This window comes from Hoplias malabaricus, chromosome X2 (genome assembly GCF_029633855.1).
Source record: "Hoplias malabaricus isolate fHopMal1 chromosome X2, fHopMal1.hap1, whole genome shotgun sequence".
Lineage (NCBI taxonomy): Eukaryota > Metazoa > Chordata > Actinopteri > Characiformes > Erythrinidae > Hoplias > Hoplias malabaricus.
In genome coordinates, this window is record NC_089819.1 from 20977761 (window position 1) to 20996447 (window position 18687).

General features: G+C 41.9%; 3 protein-coding genes across 4 annotated transcripts in view; 1 reads left to right on the plus strand and 2 right to left on the minus strand.

Moving 5' to 3' along the window:
- The window catches only part of LOC136676443 (rhotekin-like), a 78391-nt gene extending 69505 nt beyond the window's left edge, over window positions 1–8886 (minus strand). For both annotated transcript variants that reach the window (XM_066653479.1, XM_066653482.1), the window contains exon 1: window positions 8519–8886. In XM_066653479.1, coding sequence (XP_066509576.1) covers window positions 8519–8629 — 111 coding nt within the window. In that variant the 5' untranslated portion in view covers window positions 8630–8886. The remainder of the gene's footprint in view (window positions 1–8518) is intronic.
- Window positions 8887–11361: 2475 nt separating this feature from the next.
- On the minus strand, window positions 11362–16606 carry LOC136677101 (survival motor neuron protein 1-like). The gene is made up of 9 exons (XM_066654510.1): window positions 16418–16606; window positions 14878–14949; window positions 14648–14767; window positions 14123–14317; window positions 13354–13512; window positions 13101–13169; window positions 12572–12682; window positions 12406–12479; window positions 11362–11455 (listed from the first exon to the last, which is right to left on the minus strand). Exons 1-8 carry the CDS (start codon window positions 16463–16465, stop codon window positions 12426–12428), a joined length of 828 nt encoding a protein of 275 aa, XP_066510607.1. The 5' UTR covers window positions 16466–16606; the 3' UTR covers window positions 11362–11455; window positions 12406–12425.
- Window positions 16607–17150: 544 nt separating this feature from the next.
- Window positions 17151–18648, plus strand: LOC136676568 (intraflagellar transport protein 25 homolog). Its single transcript, XM_066653663.1, has 5 exons — window positions 17151–17372; window positions 17766–17872; window positions 18017–18085; window positions 18161–18204; window positions 18297–18648. The coding sequence occupies exons 1-5, from the start codon at window positions 17281–17283 to the stop codon at window positions 18387–18389; spliced, it is 405 nt and encodes a 134-aa protein (XP_066509760.1). The 5' UTR covers window positions 17151–17280; the 3' UTR covers window positions 18390–18648.
- The last annotated feature ends 39 nt before the right edge of the window (window positions 18649–18687 follow it).

The following is an 18687-nucleotide window of genomic DNA, read 5'->3' on the forward strand; positions in this document are numbered from 1 at the left end:
CGTGTGTTTTTGGACTGTGGGAGGAAACCGGAGCACCCAGAGGAAACCCACGAAGACACAGAGGGAACACACCACATTCCTCACAGACGGTCACCCGGAGCGGGAATCGAACCCACAACCTCCAGGCCCCTGTGTGCTGGAGTGACTGCGACACTACCTGCTGCACCACCGTGCCGCCCCATTCTAACATTTGTACAGTTTTTTATATATTTTGGTCACTATAATCAAACCACATTCACTTATTCTAAGTACATGATAAAAATTGTGGCCATATCCCATTATTTAGAGAACACGAGGAGGGCAAGTAATTTCCTGCCTCAGGCAGTGACTTTTCAGAAAACATCTCTATTCTGAAGCTCTTAAAGAGCACTCATCACGAAGAGGCTGAATCTCAAGAAACAAGATGACAAAATACTACACTCAGAACCGAGAGTATTCTGTTTTCTATGGGGCCTTAATCCTGTCTCAATCCCTGGGATCTGGAAGATGGTCCTCTAAAGAAGAAGATAAAATTAAATCCTCTTCAGAAAATCAACGTAAAGAACCTAGGAATGTGACAGTAATCCAGAAGTTACAATTAGGCCTTTGAGCATGGAGAGTTCTTTCAGGATAAAGCAGCGTGTTTCAGACAGTAATTCTATGGTTGGTGCACTGTAATGGGAAAGACTAGGGTTCAATCTAAACACAGTACACCAACTATATGGTGTGGTCAAGACTCTACACTACATCTGTCAAAATCTTTAAAATGATAAACCTGTGAGCAGATCTGGATAAGATTGTCTGCTAAATGTTTAAAATGGAAATTTTAATTAATTTAAATTATAATTAAAACAGGATTAATATGGTATATTTAGAATATAATTTATTAAAACATACACCCAAAATCCTCTTTTACCATGGATGTAATCCCTGATAACTCATCTCTGTGCATCAGAATTACACATATAATATTACATATTTAGTGGCTTAGAGGTAACACTACACCACCACTAAATCCTCCAGCAGTTCTGCAGTAAGAGCTTACCTGTAAAAAGCTGACAAGCTACAGTGATTGGTTCCTTAGGTTTATGATGCACAAAACCCTCACTCTCTGAATCTGCCTGTTTGGGACTGTCTTTGGAACACTATATTTTCAAATAGGAAATTCTCATCCATGGCATATACTGTGTATTCATTCATCTTGCAGAACATAAACAGCACCACACGAACATGTCATTCGTTATCTCTAAGCCCTTATCCAGTTCAGGGTCGCAGTGGGTCCGGAGCCTACCCGGAATCACTGGGCATAAAGCAGGAACAACCCTGGAGGGGGCGCCAGTCCTTCACAGGGCGACACACACTCACACCTACGAACACTTTTTAGTCACCAATCTACCTACCAACGTGTGTTTTTGGACCGTGGGAATAAACCAGAGCACCCGGAGGAAACCCAAGCGAACACAGGGAAAACTTTCCATAGACAGAATGTCTTCCTGGACATATGCCTACAACTACAGACAAATGTTTTTGTATCAAGCCATCTCCAAAAGCATCTCTACTGCAGGAAGAGGATTATAAATCCTAAAAAAAAAAAGAGAAGGAACATACCACCTCTAATAAAGACCATGCTAAAATGCCCCACCAGTTTAAAAGCAGGTCAAGCTGTGATCTGATAGTTGGCCCTTGAAATAAACACTTGGACAGGAGCAGCTCTGTCTGCTTCTCTATGAAAAACATCATTAGACTGACATGATCAATGGCATGAGACGTACTTAAGAACAAAGCTACCATTAACTGTCCAAGGCAATGGCCAGAAAGCGAGCTCTGCACTGTCCTGATAAGATAAGAATGCACTTTACATCTTGATGTCCTTGTGCTCTGGTGGAAGAATAGGTCAATAGCCTAATAGCAACTGTGTCACCATAATACATTCCTACACTCCGGATAAAGACTGTATTTATTCTGAAAGGAAGAGCAGCTCCCAGTATTTCACTGCAAAATGAGATAATAAGTACATGTCTGATTCTACAATTACTGATGAGATTTGACATTTTTGTCTCTGCATTTTCATTCTTTGCTAATTCTACCCACACGCTAGGCCTCCGTAGTGCTAGCAGCCTGGGAGGACAAAGACTAAAACACACTTCCTCTGCGACCTTCAAACTGTCACTAACACAATGGGCCTGTTTACACCTGGCATTAGCATGTGTATTGTATCTGGATAACACTGGATACACTTTCTGTTTACATTAATGAGATTCAATTACTTTCCCACATACAAAGCACAGTTATGCATTATCTCCAATGCACTTCCTCTAACCCACTGTAAACATGGTTTCTCACCTGTTGCTCCCAGTAAGTGATATGCTCTCAAACCTTTGGAATAGATGTTTAAAAGAGGCAGGGAATCCGTTAAATGTGGATACAGAGCGTACAGAGTGAGACTTGAATGTTTCTGAGCTAGCCTAGCCAGCTCATCTAGTCTGATGATGGGTGGAGATGGTAAAACATCTTATAATTGGTTGGCATTGTTTTTCCACATCCACTGATGCAGAGTGATGTAATGAAAACTCAGAAAACACAGTGAAACACTTCCCATCCTAATCAGCCACTCAAATACCTTCCTGAGTCGACTACCGAAGCAAGCAACAGATCAAGGTCCTTCTTTGATGTGCGGGTTCACAAGTTTAGCAAAGGATTTGACACAGAGAGTTCAACTGAGAAACTGGACAAAGCTTTCCTCAGCTCTGGTGCCAAGAATGAGTTTGGTAAAAAGGCTCTTACTATAGATATTTCTTCCTCTCCCTTTAACAAAATAGTTTGAACAGTGAACAATTGCAGGATGTTGTACCCATGACTAGAAGGACTGCCTAACACACTTCTTGAGCCCAAGGCTTGGGCATAAAACCTATTTCCCAATCAGCTGCTCGGTAGGGGAATCAGGCCTTGAATACTAAAGATGTCCCTTAAAGAGCAGGGCTTCTTTGGCCTCAGTGTGTTGAGAACTAGCCTCCACTCTGGAGTTCACATGCAGAGACACTGTGCCAGAGACTCACAGTCTCCCCAGCTCAGGTCCTGAAGCCTGCACTTCTGTCTGGGCCTCAGTACTTAGTGATTCTCCATTGTTCTTCAGGGCCCGGAGGTACAGTCGGTCCAAAAGGGAAGTTTTTGCATTCCTTGCTGCTAATACGCAGCCAAATGATTGCAAATGAGAGCTGTTAGCTTCAGAGCAAACGTTTTGACCTCACTAAACACAGGACTGAAAACTATTGAGCAGAGAGGATATGCATTCAAAGTTCCTCCAGCAAAAGAAACAGACAGGAGAAAAGAAAAAGAGACAGGAGCTGTGCAGCAACAGTTTTCTAGTCCTTCATCAGTGGACAAAGTATGCTGTCAATGGAATATTTTTGGTTGCTGGATTAGTCTCAGTCCAGCAGTGACACTGAAGGCATTAAAAACTCCAGCAGCACTGCTGTGTCTGATCCACATGTACCAGCACAACACACATTAACACACCACCCCTATACTGAGAATGATCTACTTCACAAATCAGAACTGCTTTCTAGTGGCCCTATGGTGGTCTAAACTTTGAAAAACAGGTTCAAAAGTGTTACAAGGCTAACAAGTGCAGTGCACCAGATGGACTATACTCTGTAATCACAGAACTACAAAGTGCACATATATGTTCAAGAGAGGGAATAAAAACAATGAGATTACAACGTTTCGGCTGTTCTGTGTATGGCAGAATATAACCACAGGCCAAGCACAGAAAGGATCCTGGAAACCACGCTCACATGAATCAAAGCCGGAAATCTGTTTTTCACATCTAAAATTAGGAGGAGGTTTGACCTACAATGGCTTTCAGGTGAAGGAACACTGACTAACACTAGAGCAAACGCTGGGTCTAAACAACACATGTCTAACATTGTCCTGTTAGTTTATTAACATTGCATCCTTTTCCATTTACTTAAAGCAATAGCCTTCTCAGCTTCAGGAACAAAAAGCCTTCACCCTCCTGATGAGCACAGCCTGCTCTTTAATGAAATGGAGTGTCTCTAAAATAATTTGCCACCTTTATTTTAAAATAAGACTTTTAAGACTTATAAATAAGGTGACTGTAGTACTGTTACATCTGTAAAATCATTGGGATGCTTCACTAACCTGTAAAACAGTTTCTGTCATTGCTACTCTAGGCTCAGCACTGCAGAAACTGCACTATGCAACTTTTCTAGTAGGGTAGGAAACCACCCGGACCTCACAAAAAGTGAAATACACTTGGCAACTGTAGAGGGAGCCTAGCAGCAAAAATACTAAATCTTTTTTAGTGTTACCTTTAAGGTCCATTTTTATTGATCCCAAAGGCAACTGCGGCAGTGAATCTGGCTCAAAATTGGCAGTTGTTAAAAACATATTTAAATGTTTCTCTCCTGTACAGTTTGTTTCTGAAGAATCAATGGCAAGTTAAACAACAAAAACACAGCCAGACTGATGTGAGAGATAAAAATCAATTTAAACATACAGTACATTTTCTTGAGAGTTAGCACTTGCTCTTGTAGGGGTGTAGGGTCTTTATATGAAGTCAGTACGGCAGCAGACATGTCAACAACTTCTTAGAAAAACCTCAACAATTTCAAGTGCCAAACCACATGTATTATTTCCACATGGCCCAGTCCTGTGAAAGAATCTAGTGAAGAGACACAAAACAGCCCTGAAGAAGCGCTGGGAGGCGTGAGAACGCGCTTAAAGACGTTTGCTGAATAACCCAATGAGAACGCTTAGATACAAAATGAAAACAACACACACAAATCTGCAGAAAACTAACATAAATGTTTCAGGGCACTGAAAAAATGAGAGCCTGGTTCTAACATTTCAAAGGAACGCTTACTGGAAGTGTTGTGAATGTGTAGGGTCTTTTGAGCAAATACACAATGGCCAGGATAAACGCATGCATGTGTCTATATTGGGCAGATTGTTGGGAAACGAGCAGGCGGTATGGGAGTGTGGCTGAATGGGTGTGTCCAGTGTATCCATCACATCCAACCACTTCCTCCAGTTCCTCCTCCAAACCTAGAGGAGGGCTTCAATGGGCGGCAAGTGTGGTTTTATGGACCACATACTGAACCAAAAAATAGCCCAAACATTTACAAAGAAAAAAATAGCTTGGTATGTTGCTATGTGCTCTGCTCTTGAAGCCAACTATCACAACTCAGGTCTGTGAACGGTCTGTTCAATAAGTCAAGCCTGAAGACACGGTCCATCTTAAACTTCAGAGAGGTTTCTTTAGCAAAACCAAAACTCAAACAAGAATAGCCGCTTAACTGACCTGCTTTCCCAGCCTCCTCACTGCACAAGCTCTGTTTGTAATGTACGACACCACCTCTGAGCTGTCACAAACTACTGTACCAAGTCTGAGGGTTATTTTGATCAATGATCTGGTAAAATTGAGTTTTGAAAAAAAGAGAAAACTGAACTGAAAACTAACAATCCATATATACAATGCATAACCTTTAAAAATGACAAACCACTGTCCTGGAAAAGATATCACTGGGGAAAAAAACAGGAGGAAAGAGACAAAACACAGATGTTTTATGTGGATGTCTGGATGCTGAAACCATCCTGTGAGGGACAGCAGAGAGAAACAGAAGTGGCGGAGGAGCAGGACAGCAGGGAGACCAAGAGGAATGCAAAAATACACACATATGGGAAATCGGGCAGGATGCCGTGTTCTGATTTAACAGAGTTCTAAAAGAGAGGATCCTGAAAATCCAGGTGGATATGAAAATCATGGAAGAATACATCATTTTACAGGATCATGACTCGAAAACGACAACTTCACTTTTAAAGAAATACTTCACTTTTAGATTCCTAACTGCAGCATGATTTGAGCCCTATTTAGTTTAACAGATTGTGCAGTGTCAGGTTTTCTCTACTAAATACAAGCTGTAGTATTAACCCTGTGAATGTTCTGTGTGAAACGAGGTGTGTGTAAAAATACTGTGGAAAGGGAGTTTCTTGTGGTTTTTCTCAAGTATCGAAGGCGCTGCTGGAGGCATTTAGTGATGTCAAATCAGGGGGTCATTCAAGCTGGTGGTAAACCTCAGGAGTTGTGTGGTGCACAATGATGAGGAAGTTCTTGACCTATAACGGTAACATACCAAACCCCACCTCTACATTTTAAACTGAACCCGTATGAATAGGGATTAAGGCTGGATGATACGACCAAAGAAAATGTATATCATGATATATTTCTTAATTTTGATCGCTACGATATAATACCGATATCAATATGAACATTATAAGATCAAACAAGAGACATGACAATCAACGGCAGCGCCCTGTAACTACCGTCAATTAGTGACAGACAATATAAATACTGTATATTGAAGTTTTGAAAATGTGTTCAAAATCATTATTGCTATTGAAACACTTTATATTGTGATATATATTGGTATTGAATTATTGTCCAGCCCTAATAGGGATTTAGATGTAATGTATCTTACTCAACAATAACCTGACAAATAACATATTCACAGTGTAGTTAGTAGGCCAGACCCTCCCTTTAACATTAGTGAAGGCAGCCAAGCATCTCCATTAATTCATGACTGGACCGTTTCACTTCCTTGCTGTTTTTCTGTGGCAATCTGAGCCTGGTTTACACAACCTGGCATTGTGAAGCTCAATTAGGTCAGTCAGTCTATTGACTCTGAATCCCTGCTTTACCTGCACAGGGTAAAAAGATCCCCTTCAAAGACCTGGCATAGGATTTATCCGATCTGAATTACTGAAAGGTACAGAAAGAGTGTGACAGTAACCTGTTATCTTCGATTTGGGGAAAGGTGATAGGGTACAATATCCACTAGAAACAGAACAGCAGAGACCTGTGTGACATTGTTCACAAGGGAAAAAATGGCTTGAATGAAAACACATGAATATTGGATGAGGAAGTGAATTAGAGGCGAGATTGGAAGGCAGCGCTCAGGTTCAGTGTGATGAAGACTTCTACTACAGTTTAAGAGGTTTGCAAAATCATTCATTCATTATCTGTAACCGCTTATCCAGTTCAGGGTCGGAGCCTACCTGGAATCATTGGGCACAAGGCGAGAATACACCCTGGAGGGGGTGCCAGTCCTTCACAGGGCAACACACAGTCACACATTCACTCACATCTACGGGCACTTTAGAGTCGCCAGTCCACCTACCAACGTGTTTTTGGACTGTGGGAGGAAACCGGAGCACCCGGAGGAAACCCACACAGACACAGGGAGAACACACCACACTCCTCACACACAGTCACCCGGAGGAAACCCACACAGACACAGAGAGAACACACCACACTCCTCACAGACAGTCACCCGGAGGAAACCCACACAGACACAGAGAGAACACACCACACTCCTCACAGACAGTCACCCGGAGGAAACCCACACAGACACAGGGAGAACACACCACACTCCTCACAGACAGTCACCCGGAGCAGGAATCGAACCCACAACCTCCAGGTCCCGGGAGCTGTTTGACTGCGACACTTCCTTTTTATAATGTTTTACAGTGATGTAAAACATGTTAACGTAAAAGAGTTAAGTAAAAACTGGCACACTGTAGAGAAACTCACCCACAGAAATGACTTACAACAGTGGAAATAGGAACCAGCGGCTGTTTTAATCTCTATCCAAAATTACACTAAACTTTGTGGACAATGGTAAAATAGCAGTAAATCCACAAATTAAATAAACACATCTTATAATCTCCTGATAGCTCTTCTAGCGTATACCACAGAGACATGAGAACAAGGTCAAACACTTGAGCTTCAGTAGCAAGGGTCTTTAAAGTCCTACGAAGCATACTTCACACAGAAATGTAATAATCACCAGTGACACACACTACTTTCCATTGCTCATTGAAGGCAGCTGTATAAAATAATTAGTGGTTAGTTACAGACTTCCCCTGAACTAAGCCCATTCTCTCCAGGCAAATCTCTCTCTATTCCACAGCAACAAAACAAATCAAAACTAAAACAGTGACTAACAGGCCTCTATTATATAATAGTAATAACAATCAGGTTTTCTCCATAATAATGATATGGTAAATAGCATTTATTTAAAAACACACACGTCTGTCAGACCCCACTGTCTCTGTAAATAAACCTCTGTATCCAGAGGTTATAAACACCTTAAATCTACCACATATATTAGATTTATAATTCATTGCTGCGACTTCTGTCTTAAGGAACATTATATAACATTTTATTAAGTTTTCTTAATACATTCGGTTAAATAAATTACATATTTTGCCCTAAAACTGCCCAAACAAAAGCCACGTTAAAGATATTTAAGCCTTCCTTCACTATGTTTCCACTGTTTGAGCAGAGATTCCCCAACATTTTCATGACTGACTAAAGAATAATGCTTTTTAAATTATCCGTTCCACCTTAAAATACGCAGCAGGTCAAATGCTGTACTATTTAAGGTGGAACGGTTTGGGATACGGAGGTGGAAGCCCACTGCGGTCTCTCAGATAAAGCCGTGGAGGTGAATCTTACCTGCGGCGTGTCCATGAAAACACTGTGTCTGAACCTCCCTCGGCGGATCTCCATCTCCAGAGCCGAGCCCCGGGCCACGGTGGCCCTCGCCGACTGATTTCTGAAAAACATCCTTAAAAACCAAAGCCAAGACCACTCCAAAAGACCTCCAGTCTCCCGAAGAAACTCTCCAAACTCCCCCTGTCCCTCTCGCTCTCTCGGGGCACGGCTGTGAAGTGTTGGGAAGTTTAGGAGAGATGTCTTTTCCAAACGCAGCGATGAGTGGCGACTCTCTTTCTCTTACAAGGCCACAGCAGAGTTTTTTTTTTTGAAGAGTCGTTCCCTATGGTCTGGCATCAGACAGACGACCACAACCGACACGGTGTGTGTGTGTGCTTGTGTGTTTATGAGTCTTTCAGTACAACCCCGTTGTGATGCAGACGTTTTATTTCAGAGAGCTGAAGTGCGACCTCTGGTGGTGACGCTTCTCCACAGCAACACGTGTTCAGCTGCTGCACTGTTAGGGAAATGAATGTGACAGGGATGAAATCTGCAAGGTTGTAATGCTTCCCTCACTTGTAATAGGGTGAACAGAGCTTCTGTCATTGCTACTCTGGACTCAGCACTGCAGAAACTGCACTTTGTAACTTTTGTAGGCATAGGAAACCAGTCCCTCTCCCTTCTCCTTGATTTCAGTGCAGAGTGCTGTACAACTGAATTACACCCTGGAAGGTGGGCGGCACGGTGGCGCAGCAGGTAGTGTCGCAGTCACACAGCTCCAGGGGCCTGGAGGTTGTGGGTTCGATTCCTGCTCCAGGTGACTCCGGGTCTGTGAGGAGTGTGGTGTGCTTTCCCAGTGTCTGCGTAGGTTTCCTCCCACAGTCCAAAATCACACATTGGTAGGTGGATTGTCAACTCAAAAGTGTGTCTGTGTTGCCCTGTGAAGGACTGGCGCCCCCTGCAGGGTGTATTTCTGCCTTGCGCCCAGTGATTCCAGGTAGGCTTCAAGAACAGACTTCAAGGGTGCTAGATTTTCAATGCGTCCGAAACGAAAAATGCTTTCTCCTAACGTTTTCAAATATGTGACATTTTTTTCAAAGCTATTTCTGTCGTTCTTAAAACCCATTGGTAAATTCTGCAGTTTCAGACGTGCTAATCTCTCTTCTCCCTGGGGCTTTCTTCATCCCCCTGAATGATCTGATTAGGAGGAATGGGAGAGTGAAGCTGAAAAGCAGCACTAGTTTATCTCAGATTACTCACAGGAGGGCAGTTAAAAGAGTAGGACATGTTGAAACGCTAACAAACATTTACATCCAACAACATAAAAATATCAACCTATATTCCTGATGGACAGAATGGACACAAATGTGAATATTAAAAAAAGTGTAGCTGTTTCGCTATCTGAGACTGGTTAAAATATTAGGGTGACCCAGACGTCCTCTTTTACCCGGACATGTCCTCATTTTTAGACTTAAAAAAATGTCCGGACAGAATTTCACAAACGTCCGGGATTTTGTTTTTCTACAGTTTACACAGAACTTCGAGAAGTTTCGTTCACAAACTAGTCCCGCCCTCCCCTACTCCGATTGGTTCGCTTGAGTGAGAAGGGGGCGTAGTGAAGTAGCCTAAAGTCTTCTGATTGGACGGTCTGACTGTAGGGCTACCGTTATTGGTCGATACCCTTCTCTGTAAACATTTAATTGGTCAGTCTGCACGTCAGTAGTCCTTGTTAACGTTAAACAAACTCATGTACCTACCCTCATCTCGAGCAGCTATGCCGAAACGTAAATGTAAGTTCTCGGATGAATTAAAAAAGAAATTCCCATGTTTTGTGTAGGAAATAAAGGTGTAAAGGACCTAAAAGCACACATAGGTTCAGCTAAGCATACGACGGAGGCGAGGGGCGAGAGCTCATCACCCCCCACCCCTCCCTAAACTACTTAATTTCTCTTCTCTGAGTTAAAGAAGAAAAAACAAAACAAACTTAAAGTTGAAAAAACAGAAACAGCCAGATTTGACCGAGGCTGCTGATCTAAGCACAGAGCTCACACCGAGCAGTGGAGGCAGAGGCCTGGTGCTTAACACAATACACTTCAGTGTCCAGAATCAATAACCCCTGCTGACAAGTATTTAAATGTTAATGAATGTGTGACAGAGAGATCCGTTCTCAACCAGTTTCAGTCCCATAGAGAAACAGTGGATAAGTCATGACACAACTGTGAAAAGTTCACATCGACAGGGAACTTTAACTTTTAACAGCAGTTACCTTTTATTTGAAAAAATTATAAGCTGTTTTTCTCTCAGCATAATTCCAGGTCATATTTCATAGTTTCAATACCTTCATTATAATTTCCACTGGTAGAAAACAGAAATATAAGGCACTGGATGGATGGATGTTTGCTTTTTAATTTGGAAAAGCTACAAAACATGTGCCCACACATTTGTACCCGACTGAAGCTAGTCACAAAAGACACAGATCCCTGAAAATATGTAAAACGTAAATTTGTACTAAAATACTGCTTACTTACAGGAATATGTTTTGTCCACTAATTTGCTAGAAACAACTGTTGTAGCATAGCACCTTTAAAACTGATTTCTTCAAAACCAAAGTTATGGGTAGATTGCAGTTAAAGTTGATGGAAAATTAAAGCAGGAATTTTCTCCCTTGTTACTTCATGTCTCTTGTCATATTAAAGATGATGTATCTCTATTTTAATTAATTCAGTCATTCATCAGTCTGTAACTGCTATAAAACTAATTTCCTGTGCATCCACAACCTTGTCTCAACTGAGACTGGACTCCATCACTGTGCATCAGAAGTGAAAATAGTAAAAACAAAAAGACGTGAAAAACATAACAGCTTTTTAATTCATTTATGTACAAAGAATACAAAACATGAAATGGAAAAGAATTCTGTGGCGATCCTTCCACTGGAGACACACTGGAAGAAATTTTAACCTGTGGAAGAAAAAACAAAACAGACAATTTCAGTGATATGCAACAAGCTGAAAAATGCCACACTGAAGTGTAGAAAAATTCTCAGTGGACTTTCACTAATCAAATGATATTTCAGGGTCGCGGTGGGTCCAGAGCCTACCTGGAATCATTGGGCGCAAGACAGGAATACACCCTGGAGGGGACGCCAGTCCTTCACAGGGCAACACACACACTCACCTACGGACACTTTTGAGTCGCCAATCCAGCTACCAACATGTGTTTTTGGACTGTGGGAGTAAACCGGAGCACCCGGAGGAAACCCATGCGGACAAAGGGAGAACACACCAACTCCTCACAGACAGTCACCCGGAGGAAACCCACACGGACACAGGGAGAACACACCACACTCCTCACAGACAGTCACCCGGAGGAAACCCACACGGACACAGGGAGAACACACCACACTCCTCACAGACAGTCACCCGGAGGAAACCCACACGGACACAGGGAGAACACACCACGCTCCTCACAGGTCCCTGGAGCTGTGTGACTGCGACACTACCTGCTGCACCACTGTGCCTCCCAGTCAAACAAGTTGTCAAAGTTTAAATTAGCAGTTTAATATAAAACAAATAAAAACCCTAAAATTATATTAGGGTTCTTTAAATTCATAATTTCACTCTATACGTTGAAGAAGGTTAAAAAAAAAGAAAAAGGTAATTCTCTCTTTGTAAAAGAGGACTGCATAACGACTGAGAACAGTGTCATATGAACATTCATCTGAGTTGCATTTTAAAACAGTGGTAAATACATTTGAACTGATAACATTACTATAAATATATTATAATCTGTTTCATAGTCTATTTACAGTCTAGAGTATCATTTAAAATTTATTGAACGCAAGATATTCCTGAATCATAAAAATGAAAGGCGGCACTGTATTCAGCCAAATACACATTTAATAGATTTACCAGATGAAATTTGAATGGCCTCATTTGTGATAAGGCTTCTTTGCAGCAGCCTCTTTGCGACCTTGTTTCAAGCCCTGAAAGACACCAAGTGATTTTTAAAAATTTCATAACTTTAATGTAACTGAGAAAAAACTTAAGTTAATGTCATAATATTCTCTAACCTTACCAAGTAATATCCAGTGTGGTAACCACTCATGTACCATGATATCAGCATGCTGCCTAAGGCCTCATCATCCTCCAACATATCTGGACTCACTGGTGGCGGTGGTGGGATCATCTAGACCAAAAGTGAAAAGGTTTTACTTGGAAACTTACATTTTTAAAGTGAGCCCTAATGTACCCAAGACCCATTATAGCCCATAGTGAATGGGCTGGACCTAGAAGAGACTAGATCGATCATTCATTCATTCATTGTCTGTAAGCACTTATCCAGTTCAGGGTCGCAGTGGATCCGGAGTCTACCCAAAATCATTGGGTGCAAGGCGGAAAACATCCTGGAGGGGGCGCCAGTCCTTCGCAGGGTGATACACACTCACACAAACCTCTGAGACACTTTTGATTAGCCAATCCACCTACCGACGTGTTTTTGGACCATGGGAGGAAACCCGTGCAGACCCCAAAATATTGGGGTGAGAAAAGATTTTGGATCAGGGAAGTGACTGTCAGTTATAAGAGCTTAGCAAATGTTGTCTCACCGGTGGTCCAGGAGGAATCATTGGGGGCCAGCCAGGGAAGGCAGGTCCAGGGTCTCTTCTTCTGTCAGACTGAGAAGAACATGGTCTTTAAAACATGGCTATGTATTGTGTACAAAACCAAAATTAAACCTCTCCTCACTGTTAAATTGAACAAAGGAAATTTAAATAGTGTTCAACAAATAATTTTGTAACACTGCTACAGGGGTTTTGCAATTAAAGCACAAACCACACCTAATAAACACCATTTACTCACCATTCTGAAGTGAGGTCCAGAGGGGGGGCCAGGGGGAAAGCCAGGACCCCACATGGGAGGAGGTCCCATTGGAGCTTTGCCTTTAGGTTTCTGTTTCTGTTGATGGGACTGGTGGGGAGCAGATGATGTATCACTCTCCTCAGTTGTAGACTCTTTAACCTGCAATTTAGACAGTTAAAGTCTCCTGTTAACCAAACATTTATCTCCAAAACTGTTACTTTCCATGACAAGGTCAAATAACAAACCTTTTTTTTTGGAAGTTAAAGGCTAAGCACCAGCTCTATGAAAGTGTCAAACAAGTAAATACAGTGGAATTTGAGTTCCTAACTTGTGTTTATTTATAGTCAGAAAACATGGTATTTCGTACTAATTCAAGGAATAAGGTTTATTCGGAAACTCTAATAGGCGTCTTGCCTGTGACGTAGATGGTAGACAACAACTCTAGAAGTCGCACTTAATTTAATGCAATCAGTGCTGTCAGTTTTAAAGCAAATTAAGCTGCTATTTTCATTTTAATTAATACTTATATATGTCAGTAACTAAAATAATGTTAAATATTCATGGAGGTCCATTAAGTGGTGCTTAGCCTTCAACACAGATTTTTTCCTTAAACCATTCATCTTACACTCATCCTAAATCTTACACTCAAAGTCATGTCAAAAACTACCATCAAACCATCAAAAATAGGGATAGAAGGTGTTTTCAGACAGCAACAATAAGCACTTTCACCTTTTCTTTCACACACAAAATCAGTAAGTGTGCCACATACATCTGTTTTTTTCACTTCCTCGTCCAAATCTTCGAGATCTGATAGAAGATCGTTGAGGTTCTGCTCCTCCTCGTTTCCATATTCTGTGTAAAACACAACGCAGGTGCCCTTATCCAGCTCGATTGAGGAGATAGTAGCAGCATAAAGATTTCCATCCTCAGACCAATAGGCATAACAGGAATCCCCAACTTTCCACTGAAAGACATTAAGCAACTGATTACTTTTGGAATAATGAGTTAGCGTAGAACACAGGGACATATGTTTTAATAAGTATGATTTTCCAGTATCCAAAAACGTAATAAACCAAAATTAACCAGGTGAAGCTTGTTTTTATAAAAAACATAGGACCGGAAATCCTTGAGGTTAATGTTGATATTTTGAGACGTGTATGGATTACTTCACCAACAGTGCTCTTAGTGTGAAAGACTTTGATTTGAACAGACACCTCAAGGCCTTCTCTGAGTCCTTGGGTACCAGGGCACAGTCCTAGTACAACACTGGAGGTGTCTGCGCTGTTGGAATTACCTCTCTGTCAGGGGATGTGTTACATCTCTTTCTACATTTGTTCTTTTTGTTATTTTTTCGTTTATTGCCAGGCTTCTCTTTCTTAGGTGGAGCCATATCCTCCTCCCCTTTCAGTGCATTCTGGAAAAGAAGAGAAAACTAGACACGTTCCAGACAATCTGTAACACAAAGAAACATTTATCACAATCATTTGCTGTATTTAGGAGGAAGAGATGAGAGTGAAGGGTTACCTTGAAGGATGCAACCGCTTTATCATAGGCTTTTATCAATGCAGTGTCATCCCAAATGTCTGAATCGTCACTCTAAAGAACAGACCACAACAATAAAAAGACATGCATGTCAAATGACCATACAGTTACATTGTTTCACAATTCAGTTCTGTTTAAGCTGGTCCTTTTAACTCTTTCAGAATAAACACATAAATAAATCAGTATCAAAAACAGTACTTCATTTGTTTACAAGGCTTCAAAAAGTAACAGGGTTGACTTGTTTTGTCAGACTATACATTCATTCATTCGTTGTCTGTAAGCCCTCATCTAGTTCAGGGTCGCGGTGGGTCCGGAGTCTACCCGGAATCACTGGGCGCAAAGCGGGAATACACACTGGAGGGGGCGCCAGTTCTTCACAGGCCAACACACACACACACCCACGGACACTTTTTGAGTCACCAATCCACCTACCAACATGTGTTTTTGGACCATGGGAGGAAACCCACGCAGACACGGGGAGAACACACCACACTCCTCACAGACAGTCACCCGGAGGAAACCCACGCAGACACAGGGAAAACACACCACACTCCTCACAGACAGTCACCCGGAGCTGGACTCGAACCCACAACCTCCAGGTCCCTGGAGCTGTGTGACTGCGACACTAACCTGCTGCTCCACCTCGCCTCCCTCAGACTACTCAATAACACTTTCATTTCTTAAACGTATGTGTTTTAAGTTAATTTACATGCATCTTAATTTGAAATATGAAACTGCCTAACTTTCAGCATAACTCCAACAGTCATAATTAATATAAACATTTCTATAACTGTTTTATTCTGATCAGGGTCTTGTTGGAATAATAGGCCACAAGGCAGGAACACACCCTGGACAGTCCATCAGAGGGCATCACACACTCACACCTGTGGTCAACACCCACCCAGGACATCACTCACTCTGACACACACAGTAACTCCTCACAGACAGTGGACCAAGGCAAAGATTGCACCTAAGACCCCGAGGAAGTGTGGCAGCACCATGTCATCCACAATTACTTTCTCTATATATTCTACCTTAAAAAAAAACTGTATCAAATCGTGGCAAATCATCTACATAAAAACATCTACCAAACATATACAGTATAGCATGTTCCATAAGTTCCCAAGTAATGATTTCTCGGTTAGCCAGATAACTTAAGCCCAGATCTGAGCACTGTACAAGAGAAAAGTCCCTCAGCTCTTTACCTACTGGACAAACTTTACTTTGGGTTAACGTTATCTGGCTGTACCGAGATACTCAACCCAAACTTATACTGGACCAGAGGCGTCCAACTTCTGTGTACGACTGTCCACAAACTGAGTGCTCGTTTTTAAATATTACAAACGTTGTTTGTAAGTTCTTCGCGCTAGAAATCTTTGAAAACCCAAACAATTCCTCGGGTGATATTAGCTAACAAAGCCCAAGCTCAATGAGGTCCACAGCGATGTGGAATTAAAGGCGCTCTGTGGGTGTGTGAATCAGGATTAAACTTATTAAGCCAGGGCACTCCACCTATACTCACTTGTCCGGTTCCGCGACAAAACACCACTTCATTCGTTCCATTTGCCATGAAATCTCCTCAAAAACCAACTCACTAACACACCAACGACAGACCACCGGCCTGGCACAGCATACCCCGCTGAAATGACGCTCTCAGCGCGCGACGGAAGAGACACGGCTGAAGTCTCAAATAGCTCCCTACACCCTACGCCCTATGAAGTGCACTGGACTGGATGGACGACTACTGACGTGCAGACTGACCAATTCAATGTTTACAGAGAAGGTTATCGACCAATGACGGTAGCTCTGCAGTCAGACCGTCCAATCAGAAGATTTTAGGCTACTTCGCCACGCCCCCTTCTCACTCAAGCGAACCAAACGGAGTAGGGGAGGTCGGGACTAGTTTGTGAACGAAACGCTTCTCTAAATTCTATGTAAACTGTAGAAAAACAAAATCCCGGACGTTTGTGAAATTCCGTCCGGACATTTTTTTAATTAAAAAAAAAGAGGACATGTCCGGGTAAAAGAGGGCGTCTGGTCACCCTAAGCTTACAGTTAATCTTTGTTTGTTTTAAATCATGTTTTAAAGCATATTTCATTTAAAAATTAATACAGTATGTAAGATTTAAACGGACATTTATGTCAAATGAAATTGAATGTGATTTTTCATGCAGCACAGAGTATACGCATATAAAGTGTCATTTCACAGCCTAAATAGTGCTCTACATAAGGAACATGAAGCGGTTTGAGATACAGCCGGGTGAACGGCTGCTGGGCAACACGTTGCTTGGTTGTAGTCTCTGTCTAAAACCCTTTCGCAGTATTACCTCCAGACTCCGTGTATTTTCTACGGTAAAAAAAAAAAGAATAAAAGTTAAACCGGACATGATAAACACCGCTTTAAACGCGTTCGGGGCCCAAGTCGTGTTGGCTTCGTCTAACGATGAAGCTCACCCTCCGGAAAACATCACTGACGGGTGAGTATTTCTTCACGAAGTAAGGAATATTAACTAAAATGGTGCGTGGGAAGGCTTTGCACTAATATCTGTGAGGACTGGATGGCATTCATTCTGGAGAACATTAGTGAGGTCAGGTAATTTAGCCACTGGTATTGGACCCCACACCGACTGCTCCTAGATGTAGTGAATGATTCTCATTACACCAGAGAACACAGTTCTACTGCTTCACAGCGCAGTGCTAGGGGATTTATACTTCTCCAGCCGACGCTTGGCAGTAGGCATGGTGGTTAGGTTCATGAGTGGTGGTCCATGCTCTTATATGAAGACTGTACACGCCGTGCTCATAACTGAGCGTCTACAGTTCCCTTAACGTTTCTTTGCACTAAACTAAACTCTGCTCTTCCTCTGCAGAAAGACTGAGACATTCTGGCTCTCCACGGGTATGTTTCCTCAGGAGTTCATCATCCGATTCCCTGATAACATGAAAGTATCACTAATCTCTGTTCACAGTTTTAATGGTAAGACCCAACCCTGTGTACACTTTCCTAGAGTTCTTTACAGTAGTTTCACTTTGCCAGCATCTGTGGCTGATACTATATTTACAGTAACCTGCTGTATTTCACTGATTTCATTATCCAACACCCCCTGAATATATAAAACAGTAAAAGGTTTACGGATAGAGAAGAACACCCTGGAAGTGGCTGAAAAGTTTGAAGTTGTGGCAGAAAAAGGTAGGAGCTCGTTCTCTAATTTCCCATGTGCTTGTGCACTGAAGAGATGTTGACTGTGGTACACTTTTGTTTCAGAATTTGAACAGACCGAGAACAGTCTACAAACCAACGACATACCAGTGAGTTAATCTTCCTTCACTTCTCAGTATTAACTGCCAAAGCGGATTGTCTTGAAACACAAACATGCATCATCTCTCTGTATGTTCTGCAGCTTGACGGTTCCACTGCAACACACCTGCGGTTCCTCATTACCTCTGGATATGACCATTTTGTCTCTGTGCACAAAGTGGGTGTGCAGGCCTGAAACCTTAGAAAATCTAATTCTGTTTTTCCACCAGTACTCATCCCCCCCCCCACCACCACCCTCCCTCATCTGTACAGCATGTTTATATATAAATAAGTAAATGTATAATAACTAGATGTAGATTGTATTTATATGAAAGCAACTAGCAGATTTTTTGTATTGAATAAAAGTTTAAAACAAAGACAGTTTCACGGATTAATATAAGCTTTTAAGGGGTTTTATTCATAGCAAGATCCAAAGGCCACAAAGAAGGCTACATGACCGCTGACATCGCTTAGAACAAGTCTACGGGTATATG

Excerpts from the sequence above, each read along its gene's own strand:
- LOC136677101 (XM_066654510.1), bottom strand. The coding sequence starts at position 16,465 with ATGGCAAATGGAACGAATGAAGTGGTGTTTTGTCGCGGAACCGGACAA. Across the intron at positions 14,950-16,417 it reads TTTGTCGCGGAACCGGACAA|AGTGACGATTCAGACATTTG; the intron begins GTGAGTATAGGT and ends TCTGTTCTTTAG. Across the intron at positions 12,480-12,571 it reads ACCACACTGGATATTACTTG|GGCTTGAAACAAGGTCGCAA; the intron begins GTAAGGTTAGAG and ends GGTGTCTTTCAG.
- LOC136676568 (XM_066653663.1), top strand. The coding sequence starts at position 17,281 with ATGATAAACACCGCTTTAAACGCGTTCGGGGCCCAAGTCGTGTTGGCT. Across the intron at positions 17,873-18,016 it reads CTCTGTTCACAGTTTTAATG|TAAAAGGTTTACGGATAGAG; the intron begins GTAAGACCCAAC and ends TATATAAAACAG. Across the intron at positions 18,086-18,160 it reads TGAAGTTGTGGCAGAAAAAG|AATTTGAACAGACCGAGAAC; the intron begins GTAGGAGCTCGT and ends CTTTTGTTTCAG.